This window comes from Manis pentadactyla, chromosome 1 (assembly GCF_030020395.1).
Source record: "Manis pentadactyla isolate mManPen7 chromosome 1, mManPen7.hap1, whole genome shotgun sequence".
Taxonomy (NCBI): Eukaryota; Metazoa; Chordata; class Mammalia; order Pholidota; family Manidae; genus Manis; species Manis pentadactyla.
The window spans coordinates 180,760,285-180,773,645 of record NC_080019.1 but is presented as its reverse complement, the minus strand read 5'-3'; the positions used below and the strand labels follow the sequence as shown (position 1 = coordinate 180,773,645).

Here is a 13,361-nt window from a genome sequence, read left to right as displayed (position 1 = left end):
CAGGAGCAATTATGTTTGCCTCTCCACATTTTAGAAGAGAAAGGCTTGAGCCAGGTGGCCGTGACGGTCCAGGCTCTCCTGGAACTTGCGCCGCCCAAGCAACAGCAGCCCCAGTTTTCTGCTGTGTGAGGACTCGGGCACTGGGGCACTGGCCCGGACGAACAGACAGGACGGCGTGATTGCCACTGCGGCCTTCTGCTTCCCTGAGCTCTCGTGTGTTCTTAAAGGGACTGTTTCCATGATTCCTAACAGGAATGTTTTGCTTCATTTCTCCATTTTAGGGGAGGTTATATCCATTTCCACTGAAGACATGGTTGGTTTTTGCAAATGAAACTTAATCCTGTCATTACTGAGAAACCAGCACTGAAGCCTAAACTGGCTGTGCTTTCCTAGAGAGTAGGCTCTCTTTACGTACCAAGGTGACTGTCCTCGCAGAGGGATAGTTAGCTCTCTTGAAGGCACAGAAATGCTATTATTTATACCTGTTTTCAAGACCTTGAGAGTCCACTGGCTTCTGAACTTTGTTCGTTATAGTCTCCTGGAGCATTTGTTAAAATACAGATTCTAATTCAGTGGATCTACATTGGGGCCTAGGTATCTGCACTGTCATCAAACATTCCAGGTGTTTCATGTAGTGGAGACCACCATTCCATGCTAGATATTGGTATGATTTGGGGGAGTAATGACTCCACTATGTTTTCCAACTACATTTAAAACCAGCAGCTATATTATGACTACTTGGATGGTCTGTCTAAGGCAAAAGAAAAATAACATAGAACTGGGGTTTTTGGACAAAAAACCTTTTTTGGAGAAAATACAGAGTTGTGTGTGTTCTAGGCCTGCCCAGCTCCAGCCCTCACTGCTTAGAGGGTGGTTCTGTGTCATCCCACACTCTGTACACAAGCACTCCCCACACAGCTTCCAAATGCTTAGGCACACTCAGCCTCCGGCTTCACTGCACCTTCCTGCTCTTCCCCCGTGCAGCTCCCAGCATGCCTGGAGCAACTAATGGAAGATTATGAAGAGAAAGCAAAAGGGATAAAGGAAAAGCCAAGGCTCTTCGATTTCTTTCAGGAAACTGCCTGTTTCTGTGGCTCAGTTAAGGTGCTTGTGGCATCTTACAAACAGCCAGCAAAGAAGTCTTTTCATCTGTCTTGTCTAACTCCACCTCTAGGGCCTTATTTGCTCTAATTGTGGGTGGAGCAAAAAGGTCCAAGGAATCAAGCAACACAAAGCCAGGAGCTTTTATGCAGGGTTAGCCCCTTGGGTCTCTCTCCCCATGCTTTGAGCCCCCTTTAGTTGTCTGGGTATCTTTGGTATTCTCTGCCTTTGTAGACCAAGCACGTAGAGTTAAGTGAGAAGATACTAGTTACTCAGCGTTTTTCCTGTTGTTAACTTGTGGATTTTCTTTGTCAATGCATACATTTGAGCATAATGTTCTTTCTCTGTCACGCAAATGCAGCATCTAAAAGGAACTTTGGATAAAATTATGTTGAATTATTCTGGTCAGAGTGTCTTTTCCTGTTCTTACAAGGAAACAAGTTCATCAGAACATTTGTTCAAGTTTAAAAGTATATAACATAAAACATCTGGCCCAAAACCCAGTCCTTCAGGGTCCTCAGAACAAAAGCAAAATGTCTTCAAAGTGCTTAAGAGCCAGACCCCATTATATTTACAGTGACAAACAGACCCAGCAATCATATGACTTGTTTATAATTTAGCTGTGTATTTTTAAACTATAGGTCCCTTTCCTTTAGTCAATATTACAATCTCCAGATTATGTAGAGACATTTGAAATGAAACCCAGCGAAGGACAAGACAGCTTGTCACTTATGTCACTTCTGGGAATAATCCCAGAACACACATGTAATGCAACATTTGAAACATTTGTATCTAATTTCCCTGTTGGAATAATTTCAACCTATTTCAAATTTTACTCATAACATGAAACCATATTAATGTATTTTTATCAAACTAATTCAAATTTAGAATTGTTAGAAAAAAAATTTACATCATTATGGCTGATATAAAGTAAAATATCAAATATATTGAAAGTTCTTTTCTGTGTCAAGGTGCAAAAACAAATCATGATTTTATTGGAAAATTTTTGTGTTCAGTGTTTTGCCAAGTACCTTTTTTGTTTAACTGGAAAGTTTAGCATTTAGCCTTGCTTAAGACTCCTGTGTAAGATGGAGATGACTTTGTAGGAGTTCCACCTGACCTCGTGTGAGCTTCCTACAGTGACCTTCCCAGCACCGACTGTGCAGGAAGAGGCTGAGTGCCCACCCACCAGGGCCCCTGCCAACCACAGAGCTTTGAAGGCGCCAGGTTTCTGGGCTTTCAAACTCACACGATTAGCGCTCCAAACCAGTTCTCTCTGGAGACAACTCATGAGAGGAACAGCCTTTGTATTTCGCTAGAACAGAGTAGGGGGCTTCTTAGTAGATCACGTTAATAGTTTTTAAAAATACAGCTTCACAGCTTTTCAAGGAGTCTGTGATTTCTCCTACTTGCAACAGCTCAGCAGGAACTAATGATGTGTGACATGCTGATGAGTATGATGAATTTTTGAAAACTAAGTACCTAAAAGGTTGTAGAAATGAAGGAATACATGGATATTTAGAAAACTTCTATATAGATATTGCAGTGAGATGGAGATTTCATTTTATTTCTGAAAGTGTTGTAAACATGTAAAGATTTTGTAAAACATTGTCCTATATTTGTATGCCTGTAAATATAATGCATAAGTTCTAAGTATAAATATGTCAATATCATGTGTTATTTTATATTGTCTGTATGCCACCTTACACACTGACATTAAAATAAAAACCAACACTTCAGTAGCATGAAATAAAGGCTGATTTGAAAATGTTCATACCTAAAGCATTGTTTCTTTGGCAAAAATGAAATGGTATCTAATTCCCTGAGGGAACATCAGTGGAAACCAGGCCTTTGAGATCAAAATGTACTTTTTCAAGAAAGTGTAGATACCAGTATTGCCCTGTATTTGGAGTTAACAGATATAATAAGGCTTTTAAAATAACGTGTGTCACGAAATACATGACACACTAGACTTTTATCTCAGAAATTGCCAACTGTGCTATAGGGAAAGCTTCAGTATCCCAAGACATTCTATTCTGATTAATCAAGTCTAGAATAATCCAGTGGGCTCATTGTGTCTTGGGGAAGAGGGAGAGTGATCATCAGCTTTATGTGCCAGGTTTAGGTTGGGGATTTTCACATGGCTTCTCTTTAGCCTTAATACCCCATAAGGGGAAAATTGTTGAGTAAGCAGAGCAGGTGTAGACCCTAGGGTCTCACCAAATACATCAATCAGAGACATTACAGGAATTTCTCGTTTTCATGCATTGATATAACAAAGCCCATGAGCTTTTTTCTGTAAGGAAGAGCAAGAGGAATCTGAAGAAGGTTTGTAGAAATACTTCTTCCCAGCAAAATTTTTTCAAAATATGAAAAAGTCCCAAATCTATGGTATAAGCTAAATCAGGGTTTGAAAACTAATATAACAGGCAAAGTGAAATAACTACGCTGCACCTTGGGATGTCCAAATAAGAAACAGCCTTTGGGTGAGTCTCTGATGGTAAAGTGTCCTTGCTCTCTTCATCCCCAGAACACCCGAGGGAAAGACCGGAGATGATTCTCACTTCTTCTTGCCTCTCCGCTTGTCCTTGTCTTTGTCTTTACCTTTTGAATCCTTGCCATCATCTTTGTTCTTGGGCATTTTGAAACCACCAATTTCCCTCCGTACCACAGTGCCTCGCCACCAGGCCTGGAGCTGAAAGGAAGTGAGTACATTTTCTAGTATGCCTGATGAGCTGCGTTTCTACATGAGGAGGTGGTTTTTTGATGAAGTAATTTCTGTCTGAGACACAGGCTGCGAGGCCAAGCATGCTCTCCCTTCAGCAAGGCTCTCCTTTTGTGCAAGACCCAGAGCTTAAGCCAGGGACTTGGGGGTAGAATTCTCACAGTAAAAATTTTAAAAAGGAATTCTGATTCGCCCAATCTTTCCTTTGCACTTAGAGACCTAAGTTGCCCTGTGTTGCTGCTCATCACGAACATCCGCATTTCTCCTATCTAACAACCATTTGATCCAAAAGGTATTTTAGTTACGTGGGCCCATGAAAAGCCGGCACTCAGAAATGTGCAGATAATCTAGATGACTTCAGTAGGCTTCCTGGTGCATTTCATGTCTTTAAGGATTGATTAAAGGATCAGTACTCTCAAAAAGGATTTAGACAGCTCCCTTAAATATGTTAAGTCATTAGAACTATTCCCAATACAATCTGGGCTGATTTAAAATCAGACTAAGCCCTAACAACTGGGAGCAAATCCTTAGTGACAAGAACAAAAGTGGTTTTTGGCCAGGTCTTAACATTTTTGCTGTAAATCAAGGAATGCTGACAATCAGAAAACACCGTAGAAGCTCTGTAAGTACCTTCTAACTACATCTAACTCTCTCCTAACAGAAAGCTCGTCTGTGTTTGGATACCTGATCCTAATGTACTTGAAAACTTACTTTCTTAATCTACCCACTAATTACATCCCAAACTAATTTGCACACTCTAGGGTCTCAGCAGACATTCCTCTTTCAGAGAGAAGGGCAATCCTCAAAACAACAGTTTCATCCAAATGATGTTATTGCTTGAAAACATTTCTCAGAATCTGACCTCCCAGTTTTAGCATCACTAATATACAGGGTTCATATAAAACTAAAATACCTTTTTTTTTTCCTAAATTGCTATTTATCTCCACCTTACTTGAAAACAACTCTTAATCAAAATCTAGCAGCTAGCCTGGGCTGACTTACATAAATAGGATTTTAAGAAGAATTCCTTTGCAAGCTGTTTTGGTTACAAATAGTATTCTTTGACCTCAGCACAAGCTCTAGGTTTTGCTTCCACTGTTAACCACCTTTTTTTCCAGGATGTAGAGTTGGGAGCATGTCCTTTTCTATGTTGTCTCCCTGCACCACAGACTGTGTTGACAAATTCCGATAATAACAAATCAGTAACTTTGTGACTTCTCAGTGGTAGGCCAGCTACAGAATTGAAGGGGCCCCAAGACAACAACGATAGCTTTCTACCTTTATGATGCTCTTTAATTCCAAGAAGTCCTGTTCTATCTTCCTCCTGGCCTTCTCCTTCTCTACACGATCTTCAGCAATGACCTGTTCATACTCCCTTAGCTGCAAAAGTAGACATTAACCATATGTTACAGGACTGTCTTGGCTAAGCTGTGGCCAAGCCAGCCCTGCACTTTTAATATAAAATTTTAAAGCATGCCAAGTCTAAAAATAACTCCCCACCTTCAGAAAAAGAATAACTGGATTCCTGTGTTGTAAATATTCACATATTTATCATTGCTCCCCAATTTTTTTCCTTCGAACTCAAATTTGCTTGAAAATCTTTCATAAAAATAAAATACTAACAATGCGCGACTAATGACCTCAAAATAATGTGATAGAATGTACACATACAAGTAGCAGCCACCTTTTAAAAGAGAAATTTGGGTTCTACATTTATTCAAATGATGGCAGCATAATGAGAAGCTTTTTAGAAATCATAATATACAAACTGTCTTCAGAGACCATAAAGTAGAAATAATAATAGTATCTACCTCGAGGTTGTTGTGAGAGGTAAGTTATTTGTGTGAAATACTAGTAAAGTGCCTGGGACAGAGTAAGCACTGTATGTCAGCTGTGGCTGTTGTCCCCATCATCTGTGTCATCACAATCATTGAAAAAGAACCGCATGGTCTCCAGGCACACCTCCACTCTGTGACCAAAGCAGCACCACTCAGCTGCAGTTGGCTGAGCCATCGCCCGCCCTCTATGCTCAGCCTTCCACCGGCATGGCTGCTTCCTTACCGTCCTTGCGAGGTCTTGGAGGTGTGCTAAGTTACTGGCCTTAGCAGATTTGAGAGCATTTAGCTCATTCTGTTTCATCTCAGTGTCCTTGTCATATTTCTCCATCCAGAACTCTAGCTTCTCCTCAAGTTTCTATTTGGAAAGAATATTAAAACATGGCTCCCACCGGACACAAAACAGTATATATTGTATGAAATCACTTATACAAAGCTCAGGAACAAGCAAAACTTATATAATGATAGAAGTCAGAATATGGCTACTTCTGGGGAGGATTCGTTTATTGGTTGGGACTAGGGCATGAGGGAGACTTCTGGGATACTGTAAATATGCTTTCTGTCTGGGTGGTTATGGGAATGTATAGAAAAATATTCATCAAGCTATATGCTTAATATCTGTACACTTTATGTTATTACTCACTTTAAAACGGAGAAGGGCTTCCCAAGTGGATAAGAGAAGTTGTAGAGAAGAGGGAAAGGAATAAAAGGTAGGTAGAAAATTCTGAAAAAGGAATGGCATCAGACATCTCTTTGATAACACTAAATACTAGTCAAGAAATACTTTAAAATTCTAAGATAAAAAACGTGAATCCTTCACTGGCCAGCTTTGTGAAACTGGATACTTGCTATGAAACCATTTGCCAGCTGGCGCAATATTAAGTGTTATCAGTAGAGGGCGCTGGAGGGACATGACGGGAGAGCTCGCCCAGGTTCTGGTGCGCTGCTTTTGTTCCTGGGGCGTGGCAGACGGTGGCACGTGTGTGACACAAAGTGGCACTTGTTCACCTACAAGTTTGCTGAGGAGGGTTCTTGCTTGCCAAACACAGTCCACTGTGCCTTGCTTGCCAGCTTTATCTCACTAGCTGTAGACCCAGGACTACAAACCAAACATCTCTCTTCTCTCTTCACTCCTTCCTTGGATACGGTCTCTTAGCCCTAGGGTGTTCTGTTGAGTTCTCTTGTACCCGTTCTTTGTAGTCAATCCCATATTACCAATTAATGATTCTTGTGTTCAGTGTCCCCTGCTCAAATTACTGGTGTGCTTTCTGTCACTATAATGATATAGAGTTGGTACCAAACATAGAGTTTACTCCCACCTTCTAATTCACATGTGTCTTACTAAAGCATCTAAAAATCCTTGCTACTTCCTGTTCATCAGATACAATCAGCATAAAGCAGCAGACTACTACCATGTTTTGTGGAAAGTCAAAGCAAGCAATATCTCTGCAAACCATATTTGGGCAGAGGCAGAACTGACAGCCCAGATGTGAGACTGAGGGTGTACTGTTGGAAGCAAACTGCTTCTGGAGGTTTTTTTCAAACTGGTTTGGGCACAGGGGCTTTGGTCAGATTAATATCTGCCTACCAAGTACCAGTGGCCACTGAAGATTTTCTCTAGTGATGATACAACATCTGGAACTGTCTGTGCAGTTGGAATCACCACCTGATTACATTTATAATAGTCCAGAGGCATCTCCGAGACCATTTAACTACGCAGGCCAAACAGCTGAGTTAAACAGGGATATGATAAGTATCACCATCTGTAATTCTTTCAAGTCTTTGATGTTGGCAATAATTGATGCAGTTATCCCAGGAGGGCAGCATTACTAGTGATTCACTATCTTGGTATAGGGAGAGGAAGTTCCAGAGACTTCTACTTGGCTCTCATTCCATGAGTCAGAGAGCCAATGTGGAAATTCTGTCTGCTGCTAAGTACGTCTATTCCAAATATGTGCTCAGTAACTGGGGAAATAACCACAGGGTGGGACCGTAGAACAAGTAGGCCCAGAGTAAATCAGACTGGAGTTAAGACTCTATCTATCACCTGACTACCATAATCCCCCATTCTGAGTAGGGACCACAGTGTTATTTTGGGTCGCCAGGAATTAACATCAATTCAGAGCCAATGTGTAGAAATCGAAAAAGGTCTGGATATGTTCTTTTTCCAGTGCACAGTCACTCTAATAAATAGCTTCGGGTAAGATTTACAGGAAGATTCACAGCATATACTTAAAGCAATACTACAGAGTTCAAACTGAGGGGGACCTGCCCCCTTTAGTCAAGGAGCTCTGGGTCTGTGAAGTAACTTAGTTCTGAAAACTGTAGGAGAGGCCATGACTCTTCTTTGTGACTCAAGTCAGGTTTTTGGCTACTAGACTTGGACTTTTTTATGTTACATAGATCAAGGAATGCTTTATCAGGCTGCCCATCAGTTTTGTTCCTAGGGATACCATAATTGATTAGCCATTGCCAAACATCCCTGTGGGCAAAGGCATTTTGATTACCAGTACATCCCTGCTACCCATTCATGGTGAATGTGTCCACTTTGTCTTTGGCAATAAGTGCTGACATTTGTCCTCTGGCACTCCAGGACCCCGTCATCCCCACTGAAATCAGGGACCCCAGTGAGTCATGATATCTCCCATGGTCTTAACTGGCCTACATAGGAAAAAACAACAAGAGCTTCCCAAGGGAAGGGCCTCCCCTCACTAATACATTCTCAATGACTTAGTGGAGGAGTGTCTTCTGGGAAGGAGTGCCTCATAGAAGCTAATTCAAAGTAGGTGTTTGGTGGCAGATTTGTTCCCACACATATCTGATACTCCTGTCTCCTTAAGTCTTCGGATTCTCTCCTCCATGTCACAGCAGGGAAACTGCATCTCCACCACATTAAATGTGGGCCAGTGCGGGACCCAAGTTTCACTTAACCAACCCAGCAAATGATTAGATCACCTCCAGCTACACAGGCTAACACATTAAATCCAGAATCTCATTAAGAACAACTATATCCATGAACTTGACCCAATCTAGTATTATAGTCCACCCTCCTTGGTCTAACGCCCTTAGAATCCATTCCCACATGTCCCCAGGTTTCTACCAATATATATAACAGCAAAGTCTTGCAAGTTATTTTGGTGTGTAAGCTATTTACTTCTGAGTTATAGTGACATGAGTTAACTGTTCCCCTGGAACTTGCTGATACTTAACCTTAATTATGACTCAAGCAACAGGGGTGATTGTGCTAGGTGTTAAGAATGAATGTCCCTTGTCAATGTGTCCTTCCTCGGATAAAGTCACTAACCAACATGACACTTGACATTCTGTCTATACAATAAACCACAAAAAGGAAATATACATATAAATAACAAAAAGGAAAATATAAAATTATTATTTGTAGTCAATAAGATTTTCTACCTAGAAAGTCCAAATAAATCAACTGAAAAACCACTAAAATGAGTATGAGAGGACAAAAGGGGAACCTAGAACAATATACAAAAATGGATAGCTTTCCATATACCACGCACTTAGAGACATGTCTAAGAATATTTAGCATTGTTATAACAGCAAAACTTGGAAACAACCTAAATGTCCACTGACAGAAGAAAGATTAAATAAATTTTGGTATGTCCCCTATATGTGATATTATATAGAAAACATTAAAGACACAGTAACTAAAAAAAACCAAACAAACAGGGTCTGGAGCAATATCAATAGTATGATTCCATATATGTCACAAATATAAGTAAATGCACACATACAACACATTAGGTGCACACACAAGTATGTATATGAAAAGAAAATGATGTGGAGGAAGTCCTTGGAAAGGAGAGTGATTAAGAGAGTTTTCACTTTTCAAAATCTATAAATTCTTTTAGTTTCAAAGTTTTCATCGAAAAGTGTTTCTGTACTGCTTGTGTTATTGGGTGGAAGATATGGAAAACACTGAATTCATCTATCCATCATCCATTTATCCAACTTATCTGGTTATCAAAGCTTATCAAATACCTGCTATGCATCTAACATTTGAAACAAGTAACATGATACATAATCTTTAAACTGCAGGGATACAGAACCCTGATGCTACCAGATACTTTTTTCAGTAAAAGGCCTATGAGATAGCATCTATAAATTCTTTTCTTTACACATTGGAATTGTTTACAGAAAATTCATTAGTTCTCTCAAAGGCAGGCTGTATCATGACTAAGTGGGAAAATTTTTCCTTATTTACCCAATAGGGATATTTTTTAGGACTCCACTCAATTTGGTTTGTTATTAGTATTGGAAATACTAATTAAAACCATTTCATCACATACAACTCACCCAAGAAGAAATGAAATGAGTAAATAAATATATGGAAAAAGATCAGTTCTATTAGCAAAAAAAAAGTAAAATAAAACAATCCACTAAAATAGTAGGCTTTTACAGAGACGGGTAAGATTCCTCACGGGAGGAACAACCTAAGACAGGCACAGTCGCAGGGGGCCATCTGGTGAGAAAATGGGGATCAACAGAGGTGAGGCTTAGAACCTCACCCCCCCTGTTCTGAGAGAAATCTTCTGCATACGTGGATGTTTTATTGCCCTTGTCTAGCTTGGATTAACACATAGTCTACAGGCACACACCTGATCATCTACATGTGCTCTCTTACAACACTAAACTCTGTTTTCTACCTTTATCTCGTATCTACCTACCACTTCAGCATTTTATTAAAAATAATAATAATAGAGAAATGTGGTATCCACATATAAATCAAGTTTAAAAATCAAATGAAAATTCATATTTGAACTGTTTATAGTTCATAATGCATGAGCAAAACCGAAAGCTTCTGTGATGACTGCCCTTGCACTGCTCACCATGTAACTTATTCACTATGTAAGAATTTGTACTCCATGTAAGAATTTGTTCGTTATGCATCAGAAGATTGGAGACTGACGAAAATTAGGCTTGGGGTGGATTAATGATTGTGCATTGAGTATTGACCCCCCTATACAGAAATTTATTGTTGTTAACAACTATTTGATCAATAAAAATGAGAGATGCCCTCACAAAAAAAAAAAAAAAAAATAGTAGGCTTTTAAAAATATCTAAAATGGCAGTGCTGTTGAGGACACCTTGGAATCAGTGTCCGCATACATTGCTGATGGCCATGTAAATGAGAAAGTATTAGCAATATTTATCAAGAGTCACAAAATATCAGTCTGTCTGACATAATAATCTCATGCTTGAGATTTACTTTTGGTAAATAACTGCAATGAAGAAAAATAATTATTTGGACAGAACTGTCATTACTGCATTATTTATAATGATGAAATTTTGGAAATAACCTAAATATCAAAAACAAAGGGTAACCAGCAAACTATGGCATAACCATTCAATGGAACATTACAAAACTATTCTAAATTATTTTATGAAGACACTGTGATAACCTTTAAAAATATATTGAACGCAATTGGCAATTCTTAAAAATCTTCCCTCAACTAAGAATGTTATTTTTATAATTTAAAACACCAGTAAATTTTGTTTTAAAATTCTAACTGTGAAAAAAATAAAGGAACAGGAAACAGTTTCTTATGTAATGCTAAATGATAGAGGCAGAGGACAAAATTTTACCTATATCCAAATTACAGCTTTATAAAATATTTATTCAGATGGTTAACTTGTAAAGAAAACGGGCTACAGCTCATTTTTTAGACTGGTAGAATTATGGCTGATTTTTCTTCCTTCAAAAGAATTATTTTGCTGTCCTTGGCATTTTGTAAATAGAACACAAACACATCAGAGAGTAAAAAAGTTTTGGTGACCCACCTGCTGCTCCTTCCGAAGGAATATCTCAATGTCCATGTGAACCCGGTTCTCCTCTTCAGTTTTTAACCGTAGTTTCTGTGAGAACAATAAAACCAACCTCAGGACTTCTTCCCAGCAGGGTTGGAAAGGAGACGTTCTCCGGATTGGAGGTGTGGCTGTGGCAGTAGCCCAGGTTTTCTTTACCAGCTGGGCTCCCAAGAACTCCTCGGTATTGCTCCCCAAGCGGCAGGTCAGCTCCCTTCCATTCAGTCCGCGCTTCCACACAGGGCAGAGCCGTGTGCCTAGCGCTGTGCTAGATACAGGCAAGTGCCCGGAACTAAGGACCACAAGCCCGCTGCCTGGAAAGTGATGTCAGTTTAAAGAGTGAAACAATACTTGCAGGGCCCGAGGTTCTTGGGAACACAAGGAAATTCCGGACTGCAAGAAAAAACTGCTGGCGTGCTCCTAAGCCACACCTGGGGGGGTAAGCTTTCAAATATGCGGGGGCTCAGAGAAAGGAGTCCTGCACACAGATGGCAGCCCCACTAAAGTTCGCTCCTTCTCCCTCCCTGTTGTTCTTTCAGCCGCTCAGCTCTCCTCCCAGTGAGCTTCTACCCCTTGTTTCTTTCCCTGATATTTTTTATTGCGACTTCTCTGTAAGTTGAGGTTTGACTGAAGGTCACCTCTCAGTATTTCTTAGTGGAGGGATAAAAGGTACCGGGTGGGTGAGGAAAGCAGCAGCGAAAACCTGCCGGTAGAAATAGGTACCTTGTTTTGCCCTCCCTCTATTATTACCAGGAGAAATGGCAAATGGGTTTATAAGATAAAGTGACCACGGGAAGAAAGGACAACCGACTGTCTAAGTCATCACGAAAAAGCGGGAGATGAAGGCTGCAACCCATCAGAATCTCTGCTGGCCAGTGTGCAATTCCTTGCTCCGTTTTTTGTGTTTAATCTCGAATGTTAGGGCTGCGGGAAAGAGTACGCAAAAATCAAAACAACCTCGCTTTCCTCCCCTTTGTTCACGGAGGCAATGTTTAGCCGGCTCATGCCTGATGTGCCCTGATTACCTCGATCTCTTCCAGCAATAGTTCTTCTGTCTTGTTACATTTCTTCTGGGTCTGGGAAATCTGCAGCTCAGAGCTTCTCTTCATATAGTGATTCTCCATATTGGTTTTTGCCTTCATCTCTTGCAACTGGTCCTTGAGGTTAGCAATATATTCATTCTGACTCTGAATAAGACCAGGTTTCTAAATTAAAATACATTCTACCTCCATTCAGTTCAGCCAGTGGCTTAAGCTTGCCTTTTGTATTTATAAATAACAAGGAACTGGATCTGTTTTTCTGCTATCACTCTATAGGAAATTAAGCTAATAATCATGGATAGCATAAATAAAAATGAAAGGTAAATAGTATAGGCATAAGACTGCAAGATTCTTTCTAAGGCACACTATTTGCTACTCTGTATTCACAGGGATTTCCCATTACTGTCTCATTCTGGTAGAAAGAGCATTGGTCTAAATGATTAAAATACCTGAATTCACAGGCAAGCCCCCAGTAGCTGTGTAAACTTGGTCAAGTTAGTTAAACTCTCCTAATCTTACCTTCGATAAAATAGAAATACTAATATCCACCCTGCCTGAAATATCTCTGTTAAGTGTTTATAAGTATCAATTGAGAATATATGTGAAAAACCTTTGTAGGTTACAAAATGCTTGGCAAGTTTAACTTCTCAGTATCGTTAAAAACTATTTAATCAGTACCACACCAGGTACATAGCGGAGATCTAAATAGACATAATCCTTGCCCTCATAGAGTTTACAACCAAGTGGGTGAGAGGTGGTTAAAAGGAAACAAATATGTGTAAACTTTTTTAAAAGTGCAAATTGCTATGAAATAGGGCCATGGACTCT

At 39.9% G+C, this 13,361-nt stretch overlaps 2 protein-coding genes across 11 annotated transcripts in view; one reads left to right on the top strand and one right to left on the bottom strand.

The window, feature by feature from the left end:
* Positions 1 to 2,875, top strand: part of LRCH3 (leucine rich repeats and calponin homology domain containing 3) — a 109,537-nt gene extending 106,662 nt beyond the window's left edge. For both annotated transcript variants that reach the window (XM_036904853.2, XM_036904863.2), the window contains exon 19: positions 4 to 2,875. In XM_036904853.2, the coding sequence (XP_036760748.2) occupies positions 4 to 129 (126 nt within the window). In that variant the 3' untranslated portion in view covers positions 130 to 2,875. The remainder of the gene's footprint in view (positions 1 to 3) is intronic.
* IQCG (IQ motif containing G) overlaps positions 2,588 to 13,361 on the bottom strand; it is a 42,194-nt gene continuing 31,420 nt past the window's right edge. For 7 of the 9 annotated variants that reach the window (XM_057503648.1, XM_036904884.2, XM_036904902.2 and 4 more), the window contains 5 exons: positions 12,519 to 12,680; positions 11,470 to 11,544; positions 5,888 to 6,019; positions 5,105 to 5,206; positions 2,588 to 3,796 (listed from right to left, as the gene is read on the bottom strand). In XM_057503648.1, coding sequence (XP_057359631.1) covers positions 3,662 to 3,796; positions 5,105 to 5,206; positions 5,888 to 6,019; positions 11,470 to 11,544; positions 12,519 to 12,680 — 606 coding nt within the window. In that variant the 3' untranslated portion in view covers positions 2,588 to 3,661. The remainder of the gene's footprint in view (positions 3,797 to 5,104; positions 5,207 to 5,887; positions 6,020 to 11,469; positions 11,545 to 12,518; positions 12,681 to 13,361) is intronic. The other 2 variants (XM_036904909.2, XM_036904914.2) reach the window with 2 other exon arrangements.